General features: G+C 46.9%; 1 protein-coding gene across 1 annotated transcript; it reads left to right on the plus strand.

The window, feature by feature from the left end:
- The first annotated feature begins 1889 nt into the window (after positions 1–1889).
- LOC144723112 (uncharacterized) lies at positions 1890–21030 on the plus strand. The gene is made up of 6 exons (XM_078601706.1): positions 1890–2165; positions 8360–8446; positions 17364–17475; positions 18104–18378; positions 19589–19676; positions 20745–21030. Exons 1-6 carry the CDS (start codon positions 1992–1994, stop codon positions 20933–20935), a joined length of 927 nt encoding a protein of 308 aa, XP_078457832.1. The 5' UTR covers positions 1890–1991; the 3' UTR covers positions 20936–21030.
- The last annotated feature ends 6370 nt before the right edge of the window (positions 21031–27400 follow it).

Here is a 27400-nt window from a genome sequence, read left to right on the forward strand (position 1 = left end):
CCCAGGACAGGTTCAGATTCAGGTAATCACCACGGATGTTGGAAGTGAGGTGGAAATTGAATTATTAGTCAATAAGAGACGGAGACAAATGTCATATTTGTCATTGTTTTATTCACAATGCGACGTAAAATATGACAATTTAAACGTTGTAATTAGGTTTTTAAGTGTTTATTATTTTTGTACGTGATTTGCTTCACATAAGCCTGCCTCGTGTGTAGTGTGTGTTCAATTCCCACTCATTGCCAATATCGGTGGATATCTGAACTAGTCCTGGATACCTCTCCTAGATCGACAGCCTTAAATGGGTACCAGATGCGATGTAAACATCAGCATTGGGAAGACCAAGGCGGCCAGGCGTGGTGCTTGTCTCACCATTCCCTCATAAGTGATAATCACTAACAGCACTCGTCCTAGCAGCCTATGTGGGTGACACAGGGCATCTTTGTCTTTATATTTGTGTGTGTAGGGGAGTCAGGGTTAACAATGAAGAGATTTCTTGTTTAGTCATTTAATTAACTTCCTTTGCTGAACACGCATTATACATAGATGGGAGAAACAGGACGAGAGATACACAGAGACCCAGATAGAAAGAGACGGATTGAGGTACACACCAATCATAGGCTCACAAGAGCCAGACGAGGGCTCCCATAGGGTTCGGTGTTAATCACCCAGGCTCACAGAGCCAGGCTAAAGCTCTCCCACACAACATGACCCAGAAAGTGCTTAAGAATTTAATCAGAGACACGGATATTAATACATGCCTTCACTAACCATACTTCACCAAAAATCACCATTACTTTTACTTACATTACCAGTGATGAACACTATGGGAGCCTCAGAATGAACACGGACACACACAAAGACAAACTGACACAAACCCATAGATTCACAAAAGTCCATAGACTCAAAGAGGCCCATACACTCACACAGAAACCCTCCCACACAGCTCTAGGTCACGGGGAGAGAGATAAGGGAAAAGAGGGTTCATAAGTGCCATGTCGTCTCTACACACACACGCTAAAGCTACTGTATCACGGTTATTAACACAATAATTGTCAACTAAAGTATAATTAAGGACCTTACGTTTAAGATAAAATATTTGATTATACAAGTATTTGTATTTGGTTTAAGATGTAGTTATCGTGAGTAAATTTAACACTTTGAGTAGCTAGTGTTGCGTTTGTGAGTTTAATGTTTTCATTTGTGGTACCAGAAGTTAATGTATCGACCATTTCAACCAATCATCAATAACGTGAGTACATCCTTGTATCCTGTATACACATTAACGCGCATAAACACAGACTTCACAGAGTTACCCCATAGCCTCGCGCAAACACGAAGAGACCCACAGATTCACAGCCTCTTGGACACACGAAGAGTCGTACAGACTCGAGCAGATGTGACCGTGATCCAAGATCACAGCAGGGTGGTTGTTGAATATTCGCGTCTCCGCGAATTCTCGCGTCGCCGACTGCGTCGCGTTCGTCTCTGGCGCCTGGGGGCTCCCACAGCTCCAGGAGACGGCAACGGCCGCAATAACTCCCATTGATCTATTATCCCACATTAGCCATATGTTCGCCTTTCTTGAATGGCCAGGTATCGCAATATTTGGTATCGTCCCCGAGTCGCTATCAGGAATGAAAATGAGCTTCATAGCTCATCGGATTCTTCCAGTAAAGATTCTGATTCTGAATCAATTGTGCTTCATTAACGAGACTCTTACTCGCAATATCAAGCCGTCATACAGCATGAAATCGCCCAAAACAATGCATTTGAATATTGAACAATGTTATTAACAACTGACGCCCTAACCCAATTTACAATGCCATAAGCAAATACAGGAATATCGCCTTCTGCACAAAGAGATGCGTTCCTAAGAAAACGTGAATATTTACAATGAAGTGTCAAAAAATGCAGATGATTATAACTTAACAATATATTATTTCAACTACTGCTACAAACTACTACTACAATACATCATTAGATAAACCATGACCGAGAAACCCGTCACAACTCAGAGTCTTAATCCTCCGCTCCTCCCACAGATGCCCACAGAGCCCCGCCCCTCGCGTGCGGGGGAGGGGGGAGGGGCTGCGGGGGTGAGGAAGTCACGTGCCCCCAAGTGCGCGCGCTGCCGAAACCACGGTTACGTGATGGAACTCAAGGTGACGATGAGGCTGATTATTGTGTAGGGTTGAGTCTGCAATGAGGATTGCTCTATTCTGTAATTCATATTCATGTTTTTGCTGCTACTACTGATGATGACGACATGAAGATGGTCTATGCTATTGGTATTGATGGTGTTGCTCTTACTATTGTACTAAAGTACTCCTGGCAAGGAGACTTGGGCGGCTGGTGTACTTGAACTGCTTTATTTTGTTGTCACCGCTCGTGCACCACAGATGTTATAACATTTATATGCTTAATACAATGTACAAAGTAATATATAGTATCGTAATTGTATAGCGAATATACAGCAGTGTGATATACATTAGGGTGGATAGAATAATACATTGTGTAATATTACAATGTATAAGGTGGTTTATAGCAATACAGTATATAATTTAATGTTGGGTTTGTCTATGGCAGTATATAGTACGGTGTGGACTCGTGTGATGTAAGAGAATAAAGTTTAGATGGAAACATATTATATTTTTTACGACATAGAATTGTAATGTATTACTTACTGTTAGTAATTCAGCTTATTGTAGAGTATATTTAGTATACTGATGATACTATGTAGTTTATACTTTAGTTGTTTACGTGGTGGTTTTAGTTACTGCAGCTACATACTATTAACACTCCTTCCCTTTATTAATGCTACCCCTACCCCCTATCTTTGATGCTGCTAATCCTGCATAATGCACGGACATAATTATTACTAATCACATACTGCATTTCCCATATCCCCTCCATTTGATGCTGCTAATCCTGCATAATGCACAGGCATAAGCAGTGCTAATCACATACCTGCATTTCCCATAAATATGCTGAATTCCTCTTGATATGCAAATTATTTTGTCAAGGCGCCCTTTCCCCCCCTTCCAACCCAGCTTAAATATATGCTCCAAGCATGGTGCTGTTTCATTCAGACGCTGTCACCTCGACAGACCTGGTTTTCACCTGAGGACGGCTGCTTGCGTTGTGGCCGAAACGTCGTGAGAATTATTTTATTATGTTTTATTTTTATTATTTTATTACTTCCCTTTTACGTGACTTTACCGAAAGAACCAAGAAGAAGGGTGTGTATCCCGTGGATGCATGTGGCAGCGAACAATATGCTGCCAGCACCCAGGGGATGTGCAAATCCTAGTCCATTTGCTGGGCGTTCACCAAATAACAACATCCCCAAAATTGTGCGGTTAAAGCGTCCAACCATACCATCCGTTTGCGGGTGGTACGGGGAAATCCGCACCTTCTTGACCCCTAACGTGTCGTACACCCCCTGAAAAAGCTTGAAGGAGAAGTTGCGCCCCTGGTCTGTCAACAGGTGCTCAGAAGCCCCCTTGTCAGCCACGTACCCCTTAACAAAGGCATCGGTTATAGACGCCGCTATCTGATCGACCAATGTTCCATGCGAAGGGCCAGTGGGTAAAGTATTCTATACCCGCTAGTAGGTATTTATTACCCCGAGCAGTGGCTGGAAAGGGGCCTAATATATCGAGGGCAACGAGCTCGTTAACCCCAGAGACTTTTATCGACTGCAGGGGGGTGCGTATCACGGCAGTCACAGGCTTCCTGCGCGTACAGCCCAAGCAGCCCGACACCCAACGACGGTGATCGGCGGACATGTCCGGCCACAAATAGTGAAGGCGTAGCGCTGCTTCCGTCTCATGGCTGCCCAAATGGACATGAACGTCTGCGCATAGCTGACTCCAAAACCCTGCGGCCGACAGTCACGTCCCAGTGCATCAACAGGCCATTCAACATAACGAAAAAACTCCCCACCACAGTGGCACTAAGGCAGATTCTGCCTGCTGCATTCGCCCAGGGTCAGCCCTATGATGACGACGAGCCCGCCTGGTCCGAGTCCCCGACGGGAATCGGGGCTACGACCTCGGGCGCCGACGCAGCTGCAGGCTTCCAGCGCCCGGGACCTGTCGCCACAGGCGCATGCAACGGGAGCCGGAAACCGGGACAATGCATCGGCATTAGTGTGTCTCAGCCCTTTGCGGTGCACCACTCAGTATGAATATTCCTGCAGTCGTTCAAGCTACCGAGCCATCTGACCCGCCGGTTGGTCAATGCGAAGCAAATACTCTAACGCCGCATGATCTGTCCGAACAGTAAACGCGCGGCCGTACAGATAGGGGCAAAATTGTTGAACAAAGTGGACAACGGTGAGCAGCTCACGACGGGTAACACAATATCGCTGTTTGGCCGGTGACAAGACACGACTCCCATAGGCGATCACAACCTCCCTACCCTCCTGAACCTCGGAAAGAATAGCCCCGACCCCCACGGCGCTAGCATCCATATCTAACACAAAGGGAAGCGAACAAATGAGGTATGCTAGGGGTGGCGCTTCTGTTAGATGCTGGCGCAGCGTCAAGAACACGTCAGTCTCCTCCTGGCCCGAAGGGAACGTCTGTCCCTTTGCCGTGAGTGCATTGAAGGGCTTAACAATGGTGGCAAAATTATCGACAAAGCGGCAGTAGTACGACATGAACCTCACAAATCTGTGGACCACGGTCACGGACATGGGAGTGGGCCAATCACCTACGCACGCCGTTCTGTCCGGATTCATTGCGACCACGGATGCATTGACGTGACCCAAGTACATAACGGAGGACTGAACCAGATGACATTTGGAGGGTTTAAATTTAAGGTTCGCGTCGTGAATTTTCGAAAATCCATGTCGCAATTGGGCCAAGTGTTCCTTGAATGTGCGACCAAAGACAATAACATCGTCTAAATAGATGAAGCAGGACTCCCACTTTAACACCACAAGTACTAACAACATCAACCGTTGTAACATGGCAGGAGCTGTCCGCAAACCCATAGGGAGACAGTTGGATTGAAAAAGACCTTAGGGCGTCTTGCACGCAGTTTTTGGTCTAGATTCATCCAGTGGTAGCTGCCAAAATCCCATCAAAAGGTCTAGGGGTGGAGAAAAATGTAGCCCCTGTGAGCGGATCCAATGAGTCATCAATGTGTGGGAGCAGGTAAGCATCTGCCAAGGTGACTTTGTTCAGGCATCTGAAGTCTACTCAAAACCGCAGGGTGCTGTCCAATTTCTTGACCAGAACAGCCGATGCCCCCCACGGACTCATAGATAGCGAAATAATGTCCGCCTCCAACATCTCCTGCATTGCTCGCTGTACATGCTCTTTTTTCCGTAGGACTAATCCTATCGGCGTTCTGTCTTATGGGTAACGCATCACCCATATCAATGTGGTGTTCTATCAGCGTAGTGCAAATGACATCGTAGGGACCCTTGCTGAACACATCGCCGAAGTCGTAGAACAAGGTCATAAGCTCCCCCAACTCCTTCTCTGACAGAACAGTGGTCTGCTCCAGGATGTCGTCTCTCCAAGACACATATTCTACGTCGACCAACAGTTCTCCCAAATCCACGTTATGAACACTCTGTGCATCGGAACATGAACCCATAGGACTGACATGTGCAAAAAACGCCCCTTCCTATACCATTGTGGGGGTATCAGCCGTGTTAAGAACTTGTAAAAAAGTGGCTGATTGCTGCGCACGAGCGTGTCAGATGCTGCCAAACAGTGGCGAGCAGCCACCAACGGCACCGTGGACACTACGAACGGCGAATTCCACCGGGAAGTGACGAGCGGGGTGTGATATCGCAAAGGCACCAAGACCTGAGCACCCAGCGGGATCAAGACCGTGGTTCGCACAAGCCCCTGAACCCGTGAAACTTGCTTTCCCCCTCCACCCGGACACAAAAATACAACCGACCCCCGACAGAGTTTCTATACAGCCTTCCTCGGTCAGGCACAGGGGTATGCGACTCAGAAAATCCATACCCAGCAAACAGGGAACCGTGAACATGCTGGAGACCAGTACCAGTCCCCGTGTCTCCAGCTCCCCAATGTGGACCGGCACTACCACTTGCCCTACGATCCCCATACTTTCCCCATTTGTGGCTATATACGTCGCCTGAACTGGCTACTGATGATGCTGTCCCTCTGGCAAAAAGTCAAAGATGCGCAGGGATATGATGGTGGCTGAGACACCCGGGTCGACCAACACGCGCATGTTAACCCCTGCGACCGAACCTACCAACACTGATGTCACGGCCATGGCCGCCACTACCCTTCTCGCGAGACGACACCACTTAGTGACTGTGTCTGGCCACGGGGCCAGACCGGCTACGGGAACTAGTGACACGCCTTCCAACAAATGAGATGCGTGAAGAGGTGAATATGGGGTGGATGGTTCTGTCCAGGTGTCTGAGGTGTGCTCACTCGCCTGAGTTTGGGCGGCTGCTGGTGAAGCCCGCTGATTTGAGCTGGTCATATTCTTAGGTTTTTTCGGTAAAGGTACGTAGGTAAAAAATTAAAATTAATAAAAGTAAAAAATATAAATATATATATGTATTATTTATAATTTTATTTTTATTTTACTTTTATGAATTTTAAATTTTTACCTACGTGATTTTACCGAAAAAACCTAAGAATATGAATCCTTGCAGTCACGAAAGCGTCAAACCGAGCTGGTCATCCCAGCTGCCACCGTCCTGCTGCGGCATCCGCGAGCGATGTGGCCCTCGTGACCGCAGTGATGGCAGATGACTTCGCCCCTACCCGGGAGCGTTGCTTCCACCTCCTGAGGTGCCCAGCATCATGCTGGCCGCTCTGCTTCTTGAAGTGGCTCTGGCGTCTTGATCGCTCGGGGTTCCGCGTCGTCGTCGAGATGTTCAGTGACACGTGCCACAATCCACGTGGGTCCCGCCATCTCCTCATAGGCCTGAAGATGCCATGCGACCCAAAGTGTTATGCGGGCTTCTTCCCCCACCAACGGCAGTACCACCCCTGTCTTTCATACCATGGTAAGGAGATGCTCCGCCACCAGCGAGTCCAGGGACGGCTCGTCGAGCTACGTGAATGTTGCTTCTTCCAGCAACAGCAGTTCGGTCTTAAAGACTAGGAGCGATTTGGACGCGTCCCACTACCAATTCAGAATTTTTTCCGAGCCCCGGATGGGGGTCACACATCTCCGCCATCTCGATTGTCTACTGTCTGTGGGGATCCCCTTTTTGCGGCCAGGATCGGCTTCCAGGGCCTGTCCACTTCAGTGCCCGGACCGCTGTCTCGAAACGGCAAACAAAGTCGTGCCAATCCCCAGTTTTGGACGCGAATTTCTTAATCATGCCCAAATGGCAGCCGCATCCCCATCCGCATTCCCTGGGTCATGCCATTTGGGGCATACCTGGTTTTCTGGTCCCGGTTTGTTCTGTTGCCCCTTGCTCGGCCGTCTGCTGGGACCCGCATGCTCCCAGTTTCCTGTTGCTGCTGTCGGCAGGGGCGTGGAGGATTAGATAGGGCTTGCTCCCTGTTCCTGCGTGGGAAGCACTGTGGGTGGTGTCAGTTGTGGTTTGTCCGCCGCTGGCTGCTGCGGTGTTCTGGATTGGGAAGGCTGCATGAGGCTTCCGCCGCCTTGCTGGGGTGGTGATGCAGCTGGAGGTCCCCCCGGGCTGTCCCCCATCGGACCCCAGCCGGCGAAGCAGCGCTGTTACTGCTTCAAGCACCTGATCCATCCTCTGATCTCTGGATGATAGTCTGCTGCGGCGGTGAGTCTGCCCCACCAGGTTGGTGGACGAAGGTGCCCATGTCGGTCGGATGGCTGCCTCGGACCCTGTCGATGAGCCGGTGGACGAATCCCAACTTGGCGGGTCCGTTTCTGAGCAGTGCTCGTCCTGGGTGCTGAGAATGTCTTCTCTTTCCCGATCCGCTCTCCGCACCAATCCAATCAGCATTAACCACTAACCCATTGTATTGCGTATCGTGCACATCAGTGCTCAAACCCCAATCTCTATTCCCTGCCCGAGCGTGCCATGTGTGCGTGACGTGAGTGACCCCTGACCTCCAACCCTTCCCTGGTGCATCCCCTGTATGCGTGATTGATGTGTGTGGCATGTGTGATGTTGAGTGCAGAAGGTATGCGTGTTGTTTGTGTGGTCCGAGTGTGTGAGGATGGGTGAGACATCCTCTACACTACTAATGATGCAGTAGATATGTCTCTGTTATCAGCTAGTGTTTTTGTATGATTGCGATATTTATATTGCTGATGTTGCTACGATTAGTGATTACGTTGCTCCTATTGGTGATGTTGCTGATTATCATGTTGCTACTATTAGTATTATTGTTGGTGTTATTGTTTATTTTATTAGGGACACAAGCGCTTCTGCATGTGGAGAGATTGCTCTTGCCAGAAGTGCACCCTCATCGCAGCCAGACAGAGAATCATGGCTGCACAGGTGATTATATGCGTCTCTATCAGTCTTTCTGTGGATCTTTACGACTGTATATGTGTGTGTATATGAATCTTCATGAATGTATCTATGAATATCTGTGCGTTTCTGTATAGCTCTATGAATGTGTCCGAGTAGAAGTGAAGAGTTTCTATGAGTTGTTTCTCTATTAATAATATACTATCGATACATAAGCTCTAAACAGAATCAAAATATTTCCTGGAGGAATCCGATGAGCTATAAAGCTCTTTTTCACAAATATCCGGTAGGGACGGGTCAGAACGTTCCAACAACAAACATTACAAAACAACGATAGGAGTGCAATGTACAGTAGAACCTCGGAGATCGAACGCACCAGAACTCGAACAAATCGGTGTTCGAACGATATTTCTGACCATTTTTTGCCCCGGAAACCGAACGAAATTCAGAGGTCGAACGGGCAATCGCGACTTGAAAGAACCCGTACGGTTGAGACGCGTATGGCCAGCGTGCATGACGCTTGCCCAAGGGGACTCCCCTTCCAAACAATAACACCACCACTTCTTCCTCCTCACCACCTTCCACTCAAGCCATCAACTCTCCTTACTACAGATAAAGTGAAGTTCAATGTTTATTTATTTCATTTATTCCAGATATTTATTCATTTATTTATTGTGTTTCTTATTTTTTTGTATGATTTTATGCATGTAATTACTGTAAACTTCGTGTAAAAATGCTTTATAATGAGAGATTTCTTGTGTCTGGAACCAATTCATGTCATTTACATTCATTCTTATGGGGAAAATTAATTCCGTGTTCGAACAAATCGGTGTTCGAATAACCTTCTGGAACGAATAAAGTTCGATCTCTGGGGTTCCACTGTATAGGAAAGGTAAAAAAGTCATCTAAAATATGCAAATTAAACTGTTTTTTTATCTTACCAGGTGAAGGCCAGATTTGCTTATTTTAAGAAGGGACCTGGCCACAAGTGAAAGATACACAAAGTGGAAGTTGATCGCAACAACAAAATTATCTAAATACTGTTATCTAAATACATCTTTCTAAAGATCAAAATGTATCTGAACTATATCTCCATGTACATATATGGATGTTGATTATGGTATATTTATGTACATGTGTAATAAGCGGACGCTATCTCCTGCATGATTGGGGGGTTACGCTTTATATAATGTCAGACAGTCCAGGCCTTAGCAGTAGTGGGGTTCTATCTGGGGGAAAGGTTAATGGGCGGAGCTGACATGGAAGCCTCTGGAACGTTCTCGAAGGTTCCTAGAGGGGTGTGGCCAGAGGCGGGGCTTAGCCTCGGAAAAGGGAATATAAGCGGGGAGTAGCGGAAGGTTCGAGGTCGGTGGTTGAAGATCGAAGAGGAGCTCCCTGTCGCTGCTGCCCTGCCATCTCCACCAGCCGCTCATCTGCTGCCCAGCACGCCACCAGCGAGCGGTGCGGTGGAGAGCGGGGTGAGCGCCACGTGGCGCGGGGCAGCGCAGTCACGCCAAGAAAGAAACGACGGCATCCACGTGACGAGAGGAGTCGTGGCTGTGAAGAACCTTTAATAAATAAATGAAGTTCTGCCGTGTCGGAGCCACTTATTACAGTGGTGTCAGATAGTGGACTTTTTCTGGCAGCGCTCTATGGAAGACACGATATCCAAGCACCAGAAAAAGAAGAATCCACCTCCGGTGTCCTCCTCCGACGACGCGGTGACGCAGCTCCTGCCGACCCCCGGTCCCGTGGTCCCGGTTATGGAGCCCACGGCGGGTGCGGATGTCGCACCTGCGGCAGACGGCGCAGCGGAGCTTCCACATCAGCTTCACCCCGACGACCCGTGGCGGAGGGTGGAGACACAGCTGAGCGCTTTGACAACAGCGCTTTTCCACCTTGTCGCTCTCGTCACGCCGATTGCTGCTGGAGGAGTTCCGGTGGTGGACCGTCCGGGAGCGGACGAGCAGAGGGCCGGCGACGGCGCCTCGGAGGGTGCTCCCTTGGCTGAAACGGTCGCCATTCCAGGCAGGGTGGAGACGGCCACCATTTCGCAGTCCCCGGCGACCACGCGTCTCCCGACCGCCATTTTGGACATCGCAGAGGTGAGCGGTGGGGTGGCTGCCATTTCGACGCTACCGCGCGGCGGGTCGCCGAACATCACGACACCCGCTGCGAAGGAGAGCGCCCATCGGGTTCGACGCCTGCCCCAAGTTCGAGAGTTCGTGGCCATTGGGGGTGACTGGAGTGCTTTCAGGTGGCGCTTCGAGGCTGCCTACAAGTCGGTCCGCTGGTCGGAGGAGGAGGCGTTGATTGCCTTGCCCACCAGGCTGGATGACGATGCGTTGGCCATTTTTCGTTCCATCGCCTCGGAGAAGAAGAAGACGCTCAAAGAAGCTTTTGCTGAGATGGCGGAAGTCTACAAACCGCCAGATGACTGAACACGAAAATTTCAGCACCGTAGGCGTGGGAGCTCCGAGTCGCCCCTCGCCTACAGAAGCGCCTTGATGGCATTGGCAGTCGATGCCTACCCTGACGTGAAACAAGAGATCTTGGACGCGCTGGTGATGGAACGCATGTTGGCGCTGGCGAGGGACATGGGAGTCGTCCTTCCCACGTGCGGCCACGAATTGCAAACATCTCTGTGAGCCGCGCGCTGGCTGAACGCACACGAGAATTTGAAGAGATGGGCACAGATGGCCGCGTGGGCCGGGGATCTGGCTCGTGATGGCCAACCGATCGGCTAGAGTCCATCCAAGGTGGTGGGGATCCCCGAGGAGGTTCCGTCGGCAAGGGACGTCGCAGCGGCGGTTCTCCCATGGAACCAGCGACGGAGGGATGGTCGGCATCTACCGACCACGGCGGGACGACAATCTGCTGCACCAGCGGCCTCCCATCACATGCTTCAGATGTGGCCGCGTGGGCCACTACTCCAGGGAGTGCCGAGCTCGTCCACCGTCACCGTCCGAACCGCCGACCGCGTCTCCTGCAGCTGACCGATTGTCTTTACTTCCCTCCACACAGGCGAGTTGGCACATGTCGGGCACCCGGGCACGTTTGCCACCTCATCCATCTCATGTCGTTCGGACGGGTCCATCACATCAGGGCGGTTCGTGTGATGTTCCTTGCTCAGATACCGTCGCGAAGTGGTGGCCGACCTCACAGACTCAATGTAAAAAATTGTCACGGAGGGTTGTTGCCGTGTCGGCGGGATCCTCGACAGTTCTGGTCACTATTCAGGGCGTCGATGTTCGCGTTTTGGTTGATACAGGAGCATCGGCCACGATAATTTCAGATGTAATTTTTCAATTGTTGTCCATCCCCGTGTCGCGAGTCCGTCCGGTGTACGATGTGTGTGTCACTGCTAACTGGGGTAGTATGGATATCATTGGCCAGGTTGACGCACGTATCGCCATTGGCGATGTCCAGGCGTCCGGTCCTGTGTTGATTTCACGCACTTTGGCCGTGCCGTGTTTGTTGGGCATGGATTTTCTGTCACGAATGCCGCTGAAGATTCTCGTGGACCAAGGCTGCCTTGAGCTGCCTTCAGGTCGCAGGGTGTGTTTTTTGTCGTCGCCGCTCCCTCGGTCGGCATCGGCCGTATCGGTTCAGGCGCTGGTGGATGCCACCACTGTTCCGGCGGGTTCTCAAATCTTGATTCCGCTCCATTATTGCAAGGAAATCTGTGGTGAGAGCGCGGGTAATGGTGTCTTGTTGACACCTTCGAATACTGCTATGCAGGGTTTGACGCTGGCCTGTCCTCAGACCATCCTCTGCACGGGTCAGGCTCCATTTCTACAGGTTTTGAATGGGGGACCTGGCGATGTTGTTGTGCCCGCCGGTACTGTTTTTGCTCATGCCACTACCGCTTTCACCGATCGCGAGGAGCGCACGTCGGGTCGAAATGTATGTGTGGTTGGGAAAACGTGTCCTTCGGACGATCGATGGATTACTGAGTTGTGTAAGGAGAACGCGTCACTGCCTCCGGCTCAGCGTAGCGAATTGCGCGGGTTGTTGTCAGAATTTTCCGATGTTTTCAGAAAAGACGATTTCAAATTTGGGTTGAACGTCTTTGTTGTCTCATCACATCGATACGGCTGACGCTAGCCCCATTCGCCAAAACCCACATCGCATGAGCCCATCCGAGAAAGAGAGTGTGCAGCGTGCTGTTGGCGAGATGTTGGCCGCTGACATAATTGTGCCTTCTACTAGCCCGTGGGGCACTCCGATTGTGTTGGTGAGGAAGAAGGATGGGAACCTCCGTTTTTGTGTTGATTTTTGGAGGTTGAATCAGGTCTCCGTGGCAGAGGGTACGCTCTGCTCATTTATTAGAAATAATGCTTTGTCCAGAGCGCGGTTTTTCTCGACTCTTGATTTATTGTCCGGGTTTTGGCAACTGCCCCTTGACGAGTCTTCAAGGCAGAAAACCGCGTTCTGAAAACCGCAGGGCCTTTTTCAATTGAATTGTTTACCGATGGGGTTGAATTATTATTTGGTTCTTTCGGTTAAGTCACGTCTAAAGATAAAATAATAAATTAAATTAAATAATAGAATACGACGTTTCGATTGCAACACAAGCAATCATCATCAGGTATAATGAAATAGCGACATAATATCTAACCAGAAAACTATAGACAGACATATTAGCAGACAGATATCACAAGATACATACATAGCGAGAGCAACACAGGTGACAGAGAGGGGTGATCGTCTCTGTGGGGTGGCCTTAAATAGACAGAGGGGGGGCGGAGGCAGAGAGAGGGAGGGGGGTGATTAGTCTGACGCGCCTACTCTCGACTATTCTGATTTTTCATCACCATTCATATTTGACACCGACGCAGTCCTGTCGCAGATGAAGGGAGGCGTCGAACGCGTTATCGCCTACGGTAGTCGGGTGCTCTCGCCGGCAGAAACCCGCTGTGTTACACGACGAGAGTTGCTGGCGATCGTTCATTTTGTCCGACTGTTTAGGCCCTACTTATATGGAAGGAGATTCGTTATCCGTACTGACCATGCAGCTCTCCAGTATTCATTAAAGATTGAGCAGCCAGGCGGCCAGTTGGCACGCTGGCTTGAGGGCTTGCAAAAATTCACATTCGATGTCACTTACCGGTAAGGTGCCCGTCACGCCAATGCTGACGCGTTGTCGCGGTTGTCACACGCCTCGCTGTGCTTGCAGCTCCGGTACGAACCGCTGTACTTCTCACGACGTGTCTCGTCGATCTGTCATGTCCGCAGTTGAGACACTCCCAGACGAAACGGGGATTTCGCCTGCCGACTGCGTATTGTGCCTTCCACACTTCGGTATGGTTATGCGAGTAGTTATCGGACGACTCCTTGACTTCCTTGCGGCAACGGCCCGTGCCGACCGCGGGTGATTTGAATCCACGAGAGCTTGTTGATGTGGCAGGACGAGATGTCTGGCCGGCTTCGGCTGATTGTGCCGGAGTCTCTCCGTGCGGGGTTGATTCATACGTTGCATAGTGAACACCTTTTCCATCTTGGTGTCCAGAAAACGTTGCTCACCCTGCAGAGGGATTATTTTTGGCCTGGTATGACGTCAGACGTCACTTGTGCACTCCGATCGTGCCCCGATTGCGCCAGGAGGAAGTCGCTCGGGCAACATTACATTCCCCCCTTGCAATCCATATCGGTCACGCGCATCAATGAGTTGGTTGCCCTCGATGTGTTAGGTCCGTTTCCTGTTACACCTCGCGGGAACAAATTTCTCCTCGTGGGCATCGAATATTTTTCTCGTTGGCCTGTGGCTTGGCCCCTGCCAGATCAATTGGCTTGCCCATTGTGGACACTTTCGTGAATGGATACGTGATGGATAAAGGGGCACCGGAAAAGTTACTCACCGAGCAGGGTAGAAACTTTTCTTCCAAGTTGTTGCACGACGTTGCGATGCCTTGGGGACCAGGGAAATTAGTACGTCTCCCTACCATCCTCAGACGGACGGTATGGTTGAGCGACTGAATCGTACCCTCTCTGCCATGCTATGCCAAACTGTCAATAAAAGGCAGATCGACTGAGATTTGCAGATACCTAGCGTCCTCTCTGCGTACCGGATGGTGCCACACGCATCCACGGGGTACTCGGCGTTTTTCCTCATGTACGGAAGGGAGAATGTGCTGCCGGTGGATGTCCAATTGGGCTCCCCAGTCATGCCGCTAAAAACAAATCTTCCTGAGCATGTCCAGGAGTCCCTTCAACGGGTTTCTGAGGCACAGGAAGCCGCCAAATTTAATACCTCCAGGACCCAGGCACGCAATGAACGTTGTGCTCGGAGTTCCAAGGGTGACATGCCATGGTCTGTTGGTGATAAGGCTTGGCTTCACTGCCCAGAAGTGCCCATTGGCACCTCGCCCAATCTCCACAAACCATGGCAGGGCCCTGTAAAATTGTGGAAGTTTTTCATCCGCAGTGTGTTCGTATCTGTCACGACTGCCATCGTTGGTTTGTTCACCCGTCGCGGTTGAAACCATTTGTTGCTCCGGTTGGGTCATCATCATCTCCAGCAATCGGTCTCCCAGTGCCTGACGTGTCCAACCGACCTGCGGCCCCTGTGCAAGGTGATCCTCCTAAGTTGCTGTCTTTACCGCCCAGAGCGCCCATGAGTGAGGCGTCAGGACCGGCGGACGACCCTGTTCTGCCATGCCCACCTGCATTGGACCCGGCCGTGCCGCCCCCTCCTGACCCGCTGCTGCCGGCTGCAGGAGCCTCCGCGTCGATTCCAGCTCAGGCGGATGGCCCGGCTACACGGACACGCTCCAAGACGTTGCGTTTCTCCTGAGGAACTCATGTCTGCTTGATTGCGTGTCGGGTCCCTGTTTTCCGTCCCCTTGTTGTTGTTGTTCGCATGTTGACCATTTCTGGTGCTCCATATTATTTGATATTCCTTGCTTAGCCGGGACGGCTAGATTGTTGATACGCTGGCCTCTCACTGTGCAGCAGCCAACGCCTCAGCTTGTGTTGCCCACGAGGTGGCGTTATGCCCGGTCCTCTGACACAGACATGCTATCTTCACTAACATCGCCACAGCTGCCCCCCTTTTGCCTCGATGTAACGGCAGCTCTCGCTGTTCAATAGGCTGTATGTCTACGACGAAGCTCATTTTCCCATTGTGCTCGTTTGCATTAGCATGCCAATCCTCCTTTGACGTGACTGCTGTGCTTGCTTGACGACGGTGCTGGTGTGCGACTACAGGGCTCATTTCCCCATTGTGCTCGTTTGCATTAGCATGCCAATCCTCCTTTGGCGCAGCTGTTGTGCGTGTGCACGGCGATGGGACTCTTTTCCATCTCAGACCCCGCCTACTTGCCCTTGGGTGACACCCACCTCAAACCCATATATAGCCTCTGGTTGCAACAGTTCTGCTGCCGTGTCTTTCTGCCTGATGATGATTGTGTTGCGATCGAAACGTCGTGATTTATTATTAAATTTTTCTACCTACGTGACTTTACCGAAAAAACCAAAGAGTATAAAAAAGGTACGTTTCGATCACAACACACGCGATCGTCATCAGGAGGAAAGAGGGGGAAAGCTGCTGAATGCAGACTGCTTTATAGGGTGTAGTCCTCGGGTCATAAACGAACTTGGCGGGGCTAGAGCTTCCCCCCTCTTTCCTCCTGATGACGATCGCTTGTGTTGTGATTGAAACGTCGTAGTTTTTATTTTATTTTATATTTATTATTTTTTATTAATTTGTACCTATCTATGTGACTTTACCGAAAGACCAAAAGAAAAAATATTACGTCTTATCTCTGTTCACCTCCATGAATCTATTTGTATAATTATGTCTATGAATCTTCTTGGTTCTTTCGGTAAAGTCACGTAGAAGGGAAGTAATAAAATAATAAAAATAAAACATAATTTTTATTATTTTATTACTTCCCTTCTACGTGACTTTACCGAAAGAACCAAGAAGATGAATCCCTGCAGTCACGAAAGCTTTAAATCGAAATATGTCTATGAATCTCTATTGATCACTTATTTAAATGCATCTATCATTCCCCCGCACCTCCCGATGCCTTTGCCCGCACCTCCAATTAGTCACGTACGGCACGAAAGAAGTTCAACATAGTACATACATGTGTATGAATCTCTATGAATGCAACGAGTGAAGACGCTCTATAAATATATAAAATAAGATCTATTTGAATATATATCTATCTCTATGAATCTGTTCGTCCACATATGGTTATCCGTTCACTTATATGTATCTCTAAACATCTCTATGTATATCACTATCTCTACGGATCTATATCATTTTCTTAATAATTTCGAATTCTATAAAATGATCTTTGTTAATAATGTAATGTATTTCTATAAATTTCAGCCATGAATATTTGTATATATTAATTAATTATCTCTGAATTTCTATTAGTTTATTTATTTATATTTGCGAATAATTGTAGGTATCTATTTAATAATTTCTTATCTCTATCATCCTGTATCTCAAATATTTGTTATCTCTCGCAATCGCAATTAATTGTTAATCCCTACCTCTGGATTTGTATTCATCATTTATATGAATCTCTATTCATCATTTGTTATCGCTCTGAATATATATCAATGCCTATTATCAATGTTGTACCCTGATGGATGTACAATATCTCGATAATCTGGTGATACTGTGCTAAGCAGATCCATTGTCCAAACACATCACCTATTACATATTTCATATATTTTGCCCTTTAAGAGCGAGTTATTGAAGAATGTGTTGAGATGTGTACAGTATCTATGTGAATCAATTGATATCCATGTACAGTATCTTTATTAAGATGATGTCTTAATAATGTATCACTATGTATCTATGAATGTATATATTATATTAAACATACATTTTCATATATATAAATGCATTTATATCTATGGACTTCCAAATTATTTCTAATAAATGAACTGCTGTGACTGCAATATACTGTATATATTTCTATAGGTGGCTCTCAGGAGACAACAGGCTCAAGAGGAGGAACTGGGCCTTCGGGTCCAGGCGAGGCAGGCCTCACCCGGTGCGCTTGGCCACAACATGGCGGCCGCCACCCAGTCAGGTTCGTCGTGATGGCACCGTAGTGATGTCATCACAATCCCAGCGACACGGCCTTGATGAACCCAATAACTCGTCATTATGAACCTGACACACGTCCATTATGAACATATCAATACGCCCATTATAGTTCCACTGACACGACCACATTGCACCCAAATCACATAGCCATTATGGACCCAGTGACAGCAATTATGAGCACAATAAAAGGGCCATTCTGAGCCTGACATGGACATAATGCACCTACTGAGACGACCGTTGTGTACCCAACAGCAATATTGAATTGAGAAAGGTTTTTGTAATAATTTGAGGGAAAATAACCATAGACATCACCATCATCAAAGTGGAGCAGTGCGAGGGGAACAAAAAGACAAGTGATGTAAATTTCAGTGTGGTGTTTATACCGCGTGTTTATTGGCCATTGGCACTTTAGGCACTTTGTAATTTACTCCCATTGTCTGTCATAACTTTGCTCAATGTAAGAAAAGTGTTACTACACTCTTTAAGTGGTACATACTGGCCGATGGGCGTTTTAGTCCTTTGGCTTGTGCTCCAGAAATGTATTTGTATACGAAACCACATCGGCCGATATAACAGGTCCCCCGTGACATCACTACCACCCTTCCCACCAGATTTTCCAATGGCTTCGCTTTCCCATAATGCACCGGTTCATGGGGGTCGTGACCTTTTCGCCGAGGGTGGGACCTACTACGGGGGGGGATGTCACGGGGACCAACAGCAGTTCCTGCCCCGCCTCGTGAGCCACTTCTACAGTCATGCGGCGGGGACTGGGCTTGGACTGGTTTCTGGCTCCGTGATTGGCTCAGGGTCCGCGGTGGGGGTGGGGCCAACAAGGGAGATTACCCCGCCCACTTTCCTTGCGACGTCAGAGGGCGGATTCTGGCAGGTAAACAAAATAACATGAAACACTAGAATCACAACTTAAAGCTTTCGTGACTGCAGGAATTCATATTCTTGGGTCTTTTGGTAAAGTCCCGTAGACAAGTTCAAAGAAAATAACAAAAAACTTTGACGTTTCGATCACAACACAGGCAATCGTCATCAGGAGAAAAAAGAGCGGGAAAGCTGCGGAGGTAGGCTGTTTTAAAGGTTTGAAATGGGTGTAGAAGGTTCATAAACGAAGTGGGCGGGGCTAGTGATGTTAAAGTGAGAAATTTGCACGTAAATGTAAGATCGGAGAGCTACCTCCATGACGACGAAGGCGCGGAGGTGGCCATTGTATTATTAGAGATTAGCATATCAATGTAAGATCGCAAAGCCACCACCACATCGAGGACACGAGCGACGGTGGCTGTATTAACGTGAGACATTTAACCTGTTAATGTAAAACCAGAGAGTCGAAAATAACTACTAACATCGGAAAGTAGGATTGAAACATCACAGCCAGTTATGACTTAAACTGGTTAATAACGTCCTTCCAATGATTGCTAAGTTTGTACCCATCTTCTCGGTCGAAATTGTGTCTATGTATATGGATGGCTTCATGAACTAATCTTTGTTGTTAGCCAGTGGGCTTCCAAAGTACCTTCGTCTTAGAGAAATCTATTTCGTGTGAGCCCACCGCATTAAAACAATGATCAGCCATGGCCGAAGTATTGGTCCTACTTTGTTTCAGATCTGCCTTATGTTTACGAACACGGTCCGAGATATGTCGTTTAATCTCTCACAATACAATGGCCACCTCCGCACCTTCGTCGTTGTGGAGGTAGCTCTCCGATCTTACATTTACATGCAAATTTCTCACTTTAACATCACTAGCCCCGATCACTTCGTTTATGACCCTTGGGCTACACCCATTTTAAACCTTTAAAACAGCCTGCCTCAGCAGCTTTCCCGCTCTTTTTTATCCTGATGACGATTGCTTGTGTTGCGATCGAAACGTCGTAGTTTTTTGTTATTTTTGTTATTTTCTTTGAACCTATCTACGTGACTTTACCGAAAGACCCAAGAATACTAGAATCACAATACCACCGCAACAACCACAAACCAACAATCCTCCTTTACCCCTCTTCTCCCGCCACACCCCCTCCCAAACCCACACGACCCCTCCCCTTTTCTCAACTACTGTGCCGTACTCCCTATTTCTCCTTCACCAGGGTGGTGGTCATCCCGCTCGCCCCCTCTACGGGGGGGACAGCAGTCGTGGTCACGTGCCCAATTATCCGGACAGCAACAACAACAGCTGTAAGCACACGACTAATCAGTAACACTATACTAATACGTTCAGTAACACTCGCCGGGTGGAGGTGAATCACACAACTTTGACTTAAAACTTGCGTGACTGCAGGAATTCTTTGTTTTTTTGGTAAAGTGTACGTAGATAGAAAATAAAAATAGTACAAAATAAAAATAAACTCACGACGTTTCGATCACAACACAAGCGATCGTCATCAGGATGTTGTTTTTGTTTTTTAATTTTTATTTTACTTTTCTTTTTTTCTTTTCTATCTACGTGACTTTACCGAAAGAACCAAATAATAATCACACAACTGTGAGTCTTTCCTGGAGGAGTCGAGGCTTGCCAGGATAATGCAGTACAGTACAGCAAAAAGATGGACTTTACCTGTTCAGTGAGTTTTACCTGGTTGCGCCCGTTACCTCCCTTATGTACAATACTGTACTCATTAATCAGCTGATAACACCTTCATATATTGAGAATAACAGAGCTTGGAAAAGTGTAAATATCTCTGGCTCACCACCTGGCTGCTGTGGTTGCTAGCGCCTATAAGTCGTTTTCATTTAGTGAGTGAGTAAAAACTGCGCATTAAAATGTTGATAACCACTAATTATCTTCTTGGTTCTTTCGGTAAAGTCACGTAGAATGGAAACAATAAAAATAATAAAATAAAACATAATAAAATAATTCTCACGACGTTTCGGCCACAACGCAAGCAGCCGTCATCAGGTGAAGACCAGGTCTGTCGGGGAGACAGTCTGAATGAAACAGCACCATGCTTGGAGCGTATATTTAAGCTGGGTTGGAAGGGGGGGAGGGAAGGGCGCCTTGACAAAAGAATTTGCATATCAATAGGAATTTAGCATATTTATGGGCATATTTATGGGAAATGCAGGTATGTGATTAGTACTACTTATGCCCGTGCATTATGCAGGACTAGCAGCATCAAAGGGAGGGGATAGGGGTAGCAGTTGGTATGATGGACACGAACTGACGATGAACAACTATTACTATACAATAACTACTACCATTACACATACTATGAACGTACTAACTTTGCACATTTATACCCACAGTAAAAGGGGCAGCGTCTGGACCACAAGGGGTGGGGCTTGGGCCGGAAGAGGTGGGGCTTGGCATAGAGCGGGTGGGGCTTGGCATAGAGCGGGTGGGGCTTGGGGCGGAAGGAGAGGAGTTTGTGCCTGACCTCGGCCTCCGCGATGGAGAGGACCAGGGGAAGGGGCGCGGGCAACAACTCGGCAACTAGCAAATCAAATATTCTTTGGGTCTTTCGGTAAAGTCACGTAGATAGGTTCAAAATTAATGAAATAAAGAAATATATTAATTTTTCACCTATCTACGTGACTTTACCAAAAGACCCACAGAATATGAATTCCTGCAGTCATGAAAGCTTTAAGTCAAGAGCAAATAAAATGTTTCGGTTCGTCACCACATTGAGCATGGTCTTATCCACTGCTGGATGAACAGTTTAACCAAAATCTGCAAATGATATGGAAATTATATGCAAATGTAATTCACAGCATAGTGTATATGTAAATGATTTGTATATGATGTACAACGTATGCGCAAATTATATGCAAATTAGATGCTTGTTTCATCATCATGGTCTATCCACTCCTGGATGAAATGTTTCAGCAAACAAGATGCTTTTTTCGTCCTATAATTTTTTCTTGCGAATATGTTCAGGAGCTAAATACCAATATTGAAGTCCATTGGCCACGAGGGGTTCAGGAAAGTGTTTGTGTGCAGACTACAAGGGTTTACTATATTGTCCATAATGGTAGTTGCATGGCCACAATCACACTGTCAAGGAGATGTGTAAATTGATCTGTTGATGCAATTGATGGTACACAGGTGACTGAGGAATGTCACGGCCCTGAGGTGTAATGTTTGGGTCTCAAATGAGGTGTTTATTCTGGACAGCCACTTTCCACTCTGTTCACCAGCATTATTCCAGAAATAGGTGAGATTCTAGGATAGTAACAGCATGATCTCAGAAGGGGGATCGGAACTTGAGTGGTAGCGAGGTACATTTTTGGGTCTTGGTTGATGCTTAGGTTGTCTTTGGCAAGAAAATGTGTAACCTACCTCTGCGGATATGCGGTGGCAGAATGTATGTATGTATATTGAACTTATTTCGCACCGTATGTAACCAGCTGTGGTAATCGTAGGTGCGGGATGTTTGCCAGAACTGGGAGCCAAGGGATTGGTGTCAGTTTAGGTGTTTGGGTTATGATGCGCATAACGATATTTAATTGTGCATCTAGCAGTTTTGTGTACGAGCTCCCGAATCCGGCTGGAGCGCAGTACTCTGCCACTGACGTCAAGTTTCTGGAGCAGGATGATTCTTGAATGTTTATAGAGATGTGTTTTTTGTGGGACTTGAAGATCAGGCGTATATCCATGATAACCGCTATATAAATTGGAATAGCGCTCAGGGTTATTTTCAGAGGGGTTATTTTCAAAAGGCTTATTTGCACATCAAGGGTAGTATTTGCTGTATGATTGTTGAGGTGGAAAGTGGAATATTGTTGGAGTCTGTGGTGATGGAAATATGCTTCCAATAAGATTTGATCAGCTATTCCTATAATTTGCACCTCTATCGTTTTTTGTATTATTGTTGTAACTTTTTGAACTGCCCCTACTGGATTTCTCGAGGATAAATACAGATTCCGATTCTGTTCAAGTATTGGCAATATTCTCGAGGTTTGTGTCCTGTGCAAGCAAGGACTATGTGGTCTGCATATATATTTGTGTGAAGAAGTGTGTGGCAGGTCACATGTTAATAATGATGGTGCTACTATCGAACCTTGCGTGAAACCATTTATAATTCACTTGCGGCTGTGTTTACCAATGAGATGTACTCTGAAAGTATGGTTGCTGGGGATGATCGTGTTGATTCGGTGCACAGTAGAATGGGATCTGATGATTTTGTCCCACTTTAACAGCAGGTCATGATGCCAAACTGTGTGATAAGCGGCAGAGCAGTCAATCATTGTTGTGCTGGTTTTCTGTTGATGCTGGAACTAGCTCATATAAGGGTGGTGAAGGCAACATTTTTTTACAGCAGCTATGGCCAGTTTGAATATGGCTGGTTTTCGAGACAGTTGGGAGTCGATAATGGGTAAAAGTCAGCTTGGAGGTGGAGCACAAGAACGATATTGGCCTATAGCTGTGTGGGTGAGTATTTCTGGGTTTAGAATGGCAATGACTCTGCGTTGCTTCCATGCCATCGGGGGTTTGCCTGACCTGTGTATGACGTTGAAGAGCTTTGCAAGCCATTGTCCATATAATCTCATGTTCTTTAGGAACTCAGGACAGAGTATCTGCGGTAGTTGACTTTAGGTGATGGTGAATTGTTTTCAGACAACTTGTTTGGTGAGCTTGTATATTGGTGCTTATGAGCAGGACAGCATATGGGAAGTGACAGCATTTGCTGTAGTTGTCTGAGGTCTGTGCTCTGTTATTTTTTAGGCACCTAGGTTGCAGTGGAGCTGCCAAGCTTGATAGCTGGAGTAAGTGATGTCCAAATCTGCAGTTACATCTTCCCAATGTTTTCTTTGTGCAAATGTTATGGACTCCGAAAAGTGGAGTGTCCTTGGTTACTAGTTCTGACGAATCATTTTAAGAGTTATGTTTCTGCTTGCCAATGTGATATGTTTTTAGATACCCCTCAAGATATTGATTTTTAATGGCAGATGTCAGAATGTTACTGAATTAATTGATCAGGCTTTGGCTTCAGGTTTTTCGATTGGGCTTCAATTTATTTATCGTAGCCAGGCCAGTTGGCCTTCTGAATATTCCAACGTGGCCTTGATTTTGATATTATGTCCGGTATCAGTCATCCAATGTGCGTTACTGCCTATCTGTGTTGGCTCTTTGGAAAATTGCCTCTAATTGTTCTCGATGTAATTAGTGGCTGTCCATTTTTTGTCATTTGAGATGAAGCATAAGTCTGGGTTAGAGACCACTTTCCTTCGGGCTGAATGAAATGTGCCCAGCTGTTTAGGGTTATATATAAAGAATGTGTCTTGTGCCGATGACCATTCCTCAAGTTTCTCTCCTGCTGTGTCATTTTGTGAGTAGCCCCATTGTGTGTGGTGGCGATGTTATTTTCCCTCCTAGCAAGTCACGTTTAGGTCTTGGAAGTCCTTCAAAGGCCTCGTCTGGTGGACATTTGGCCCTTAGCTGGGCCTTTTTTTGGCATTAGCTCTATTGATCATATCTGGATTCAAATTAATGACGTTCATTTTGTCCAGATGACAGTATTAGTTGTGTTAACATCCCCACCCCCTCCCTGTAACATAATATGCAAATGTGATGAAAACTAGATGCTAATTTCAATAACTGTCATGGTCTATTCACTGCTGGATTAAATGTTAAAGCAAATGAGATGCAAATAACATGAAATTATATGCAAAATACAATTATTGCATTTCAATTATGGTATCCACTGCTAGATGGAGATCAATATGATAAAGTTTCTAACTTGTGTAATTCTAATATCAATGTTGTTTTATTGGTTAGGAATAAAAAATGTCTTCTAAACTTAATATATCATTTAACATAATCTAAGAGTTTTTAACAGTTATTAATATTCCAAATAGACATATTAATTCATCGATATGGTTAATGTTTTATAATTTGTAAGTATGATTGGGTTGTGCATTCATTGTGTTGAAACAATTAACACATAGGTTAACATTTTTACATATGGTCACTCACCGACCCACTCGGGAATCGAACCCGGTAAATGTGGTCGTTGTCGATTCCTCTTGGCGCGATCCATACCAGCATTGTTAATATTCAATTAGAGCGTGATCGGGATATCCCAGAATCGATTCCACACACCTGTGATGACGTCAGTGTTATGGGTTAGGGTCAGGGATTAAGGTTAGGGTTATGGGTTAGGGAATAGGGTTAGGATTAGGGGTGAGGGTTATGGGTAAGGGGTTAGGATTAAGGTTAGGGGTTAGGGTTATAGGGTTAATGTTTTAGGGTTATGGGTTAGGGTTAGGATTGTGGGTTAGTTAGGGTTTGAGTTAGGGGTTCGGGTTTGGGATTAGGGGTTAGGGTTAAGGTTTCTGGTTAGGGTATTGGTTCGGGGTTACGGATTAGGGGTTAGGGTTATGGGTCAGGGTTGGGGGTTACGGTTAGTTAGGGTTAGGGATTAGGGGTTAGGCTTAGGGTTTAGAGTTAGGGTTATGGGTTAGGTTAGGGGCTAGGGGTTATGGTTAGGTGTTAGGAGTTATGGTTGGGAGTTTGGGTTAGGGGTTAGGGTTACAGTTCGGGTTAGGTTTAGAGGTTAGGGCTTCGGATGAGGGGTTAGGGTTATCGGTTAGGGGTTAGTGTTAGGGGTAGGGAACGGGTTATGTTTAAAGTTCAGGGTTAGGGTTAAGAGTTAGGGTTAAGGGGTAGGGTTATGGGTTAGGGTTTGGGGTAGGGTTAGTATCCTATATATTAGACTAGCTTTACTACCCGGCTTCGTCCGGGAACTTGGATTCACCACGCCCGGCCGCCTTTGTCTCCCCAGTGACGATGTTCACACACCACACCAGTTACTCGTTTGAGGCTGAGTCGACCTAGGGGAGGCCCAGGTCCGGTTCAAATAATCGTCACCGGTGGTGGCCGTGAGTGGGAATCGAACCCGGGTCGCCGGGTTCGTAGCGCAGCGCACAAATCGCTACGTAGTCGCTGGTTTTATTAACAACTTTGTTTAAGTCATGGTCGAGAAGTACGTCAATGGCGCCTGAGACACGCGGCGCCTGCTTTTTGTGCGAGCCGATTCCACACTTTAGGGACCGCGACGTTTTTGACGTACACAAAAATATATAATTAATAAGCCGTCCATGCAAACATTTAATTGAAAGGAGGCAATTAATTGATGAATTTATTCTTACAGGCATGCATTGTCACCGAATCTGAGTACGTGTGCAAAATTTGGAATTGATTGGACAACAGGAAGTAGACTAACTACAAGATTTGATCACGACAAACACAGGTGAAGTTAAATGAAACCGTTGAATTAAAAGTGGGAAATTTCACGATAAAATTTTCAATTTAAAAAAGCAAATCGGCCATTTTTGGCCAACATTATCCAAATTTTCAGAGCTTAATTTACCAAGAAAAAGTGAATTCCTCCATTTTGTTTACCATTTGTATGCTACATATGACTCTATTTCACGATTAAATTTTCAAGTCCCAAAAATAAAATCTGCAGACTAACCTATGCCGTTTTTAGCAAAAATAAGCAACATTTTCACAGCTTTATTTTTCAACAAAGAGTGCATTCCTCGGTTGGGTTGAGCCTTAGTTAGCTATATATTACATTAAAAGTGAGAAATTTCACGATTACATTTTCACGTTGCAGAAATAAAATCGGCATACTTAACCGATGCCGTTTTTGGCCAAATTATTACAGCTTTATTTTTAAACAAAAAGTGCATTCCTTGGTTGTGTTTAGCCTTAGTAACCTATATATTACATTAAAAGTGGGAATTTTCACGATTAAATTTGCAAGTAAAAAAAAATCAAATCGCAATACTAACCTATGCCATTTTTGGCCAATATGGCCAAATTTTCAAAGCAAAATTTTCCAAGAAAAAGTGAATTCCTCCATTTTGTTTAGCATAAAATGCTATGTATTAAATTATAAGTGGGAAATTTCACGATTAAAATTTCACGTCCCAAAAAAAAGGCATCCTAACCTATGTAATTGTTATGCAAAAGTAAGCCAAATTTTCACAACTTTTTTTTGCAACAAAAAGTGAATTCCTCCATTGTGTTGCGCCATAATAAGACGCTGTAGGGAGCTGACCTGCCGCCACGTTCACGGGCCGACAGGGGGCAGCCGAGAGAGCGAGGTGGATAGGGGTTGACCGAAGGTCAAACCCCCACCCCTCCGTGACTGGAGGTTGACACCCCAGACCCCTCAAGGGCTGGGGGATGATGGCCCCCCTCCACTTCCTAAGACGCCTTAAGAATTAAGATCTCCTAAGACCTTCCAGAAGGTTTTGGAGGGGGGGGTCATGAGGGGAGGGTTACCCCGACCTGGGGATAAAAGGCCAGCCCTCGGGACGTTCGTGGCAGGACTCACCAACTCAAGCTTGAAGACATCTGAAGATCTGAAGACTGGACGAGCGACCCGAGGACCCTCAACCGTGGCTCTTGTAAGCCGGTTGTAGCAGAGCCGAGGTCGCTCGGACCCCTGGGACCCTCCCCGAGGCTCTCGCTAATTCGGGGTTGAAGCGGTCCAGGGCGAGTCCCGTACCCTGGGTGGGTCGGTCGGTCCAGTCTACCCCTAGCCGCCGTCGCAAGGGACCGGCGTCTGCGTAGCCCAGAGTGGGTAGAGTACGATAGAAGGGAGGCTGTCTCTCCCTTAGAATATCGAGTGGAAGGGGTCGTACCTCTCCGTGTTAATAGAGTAGTAGTTCATCTTCTTGGTTTTTTCGGTAAAGTCACGTAGAAGGGAAGTAATAAAATAATAAAAATAAAACATAATAAAATAATTCTCACGACGTATCGGCCACAACGCAAGCAGCCGTCCTCAGGTGAGGAACATGTCTGTCGATAACACAGAGTCTGAATGACATGCCCTAGGCTTGGAGCGTCTATTTAAGCTGGGAGATGTAGTGACATAGGACGTCACTACTGTGTCGGCCCGTACGAGGGCTGGGGGCCCCAAGGGGGTGCCTGGGGGGTCACGTGGTGG

This window comes from Lampetra planeri, chromosome 16 (assembly GCF_965212315.1).
Source record: "Lampetra planeri chromosome 16, kcLamPlan1.2.h2, whole genome shotgun sequence".
Classification (NCBI taxonomy): Eukaryota; Metazoa; Chordata; class Hyperoartia; order Petromyzontiformes; family Petromyzontidae; genus Lampetra; species Lampetra planeri.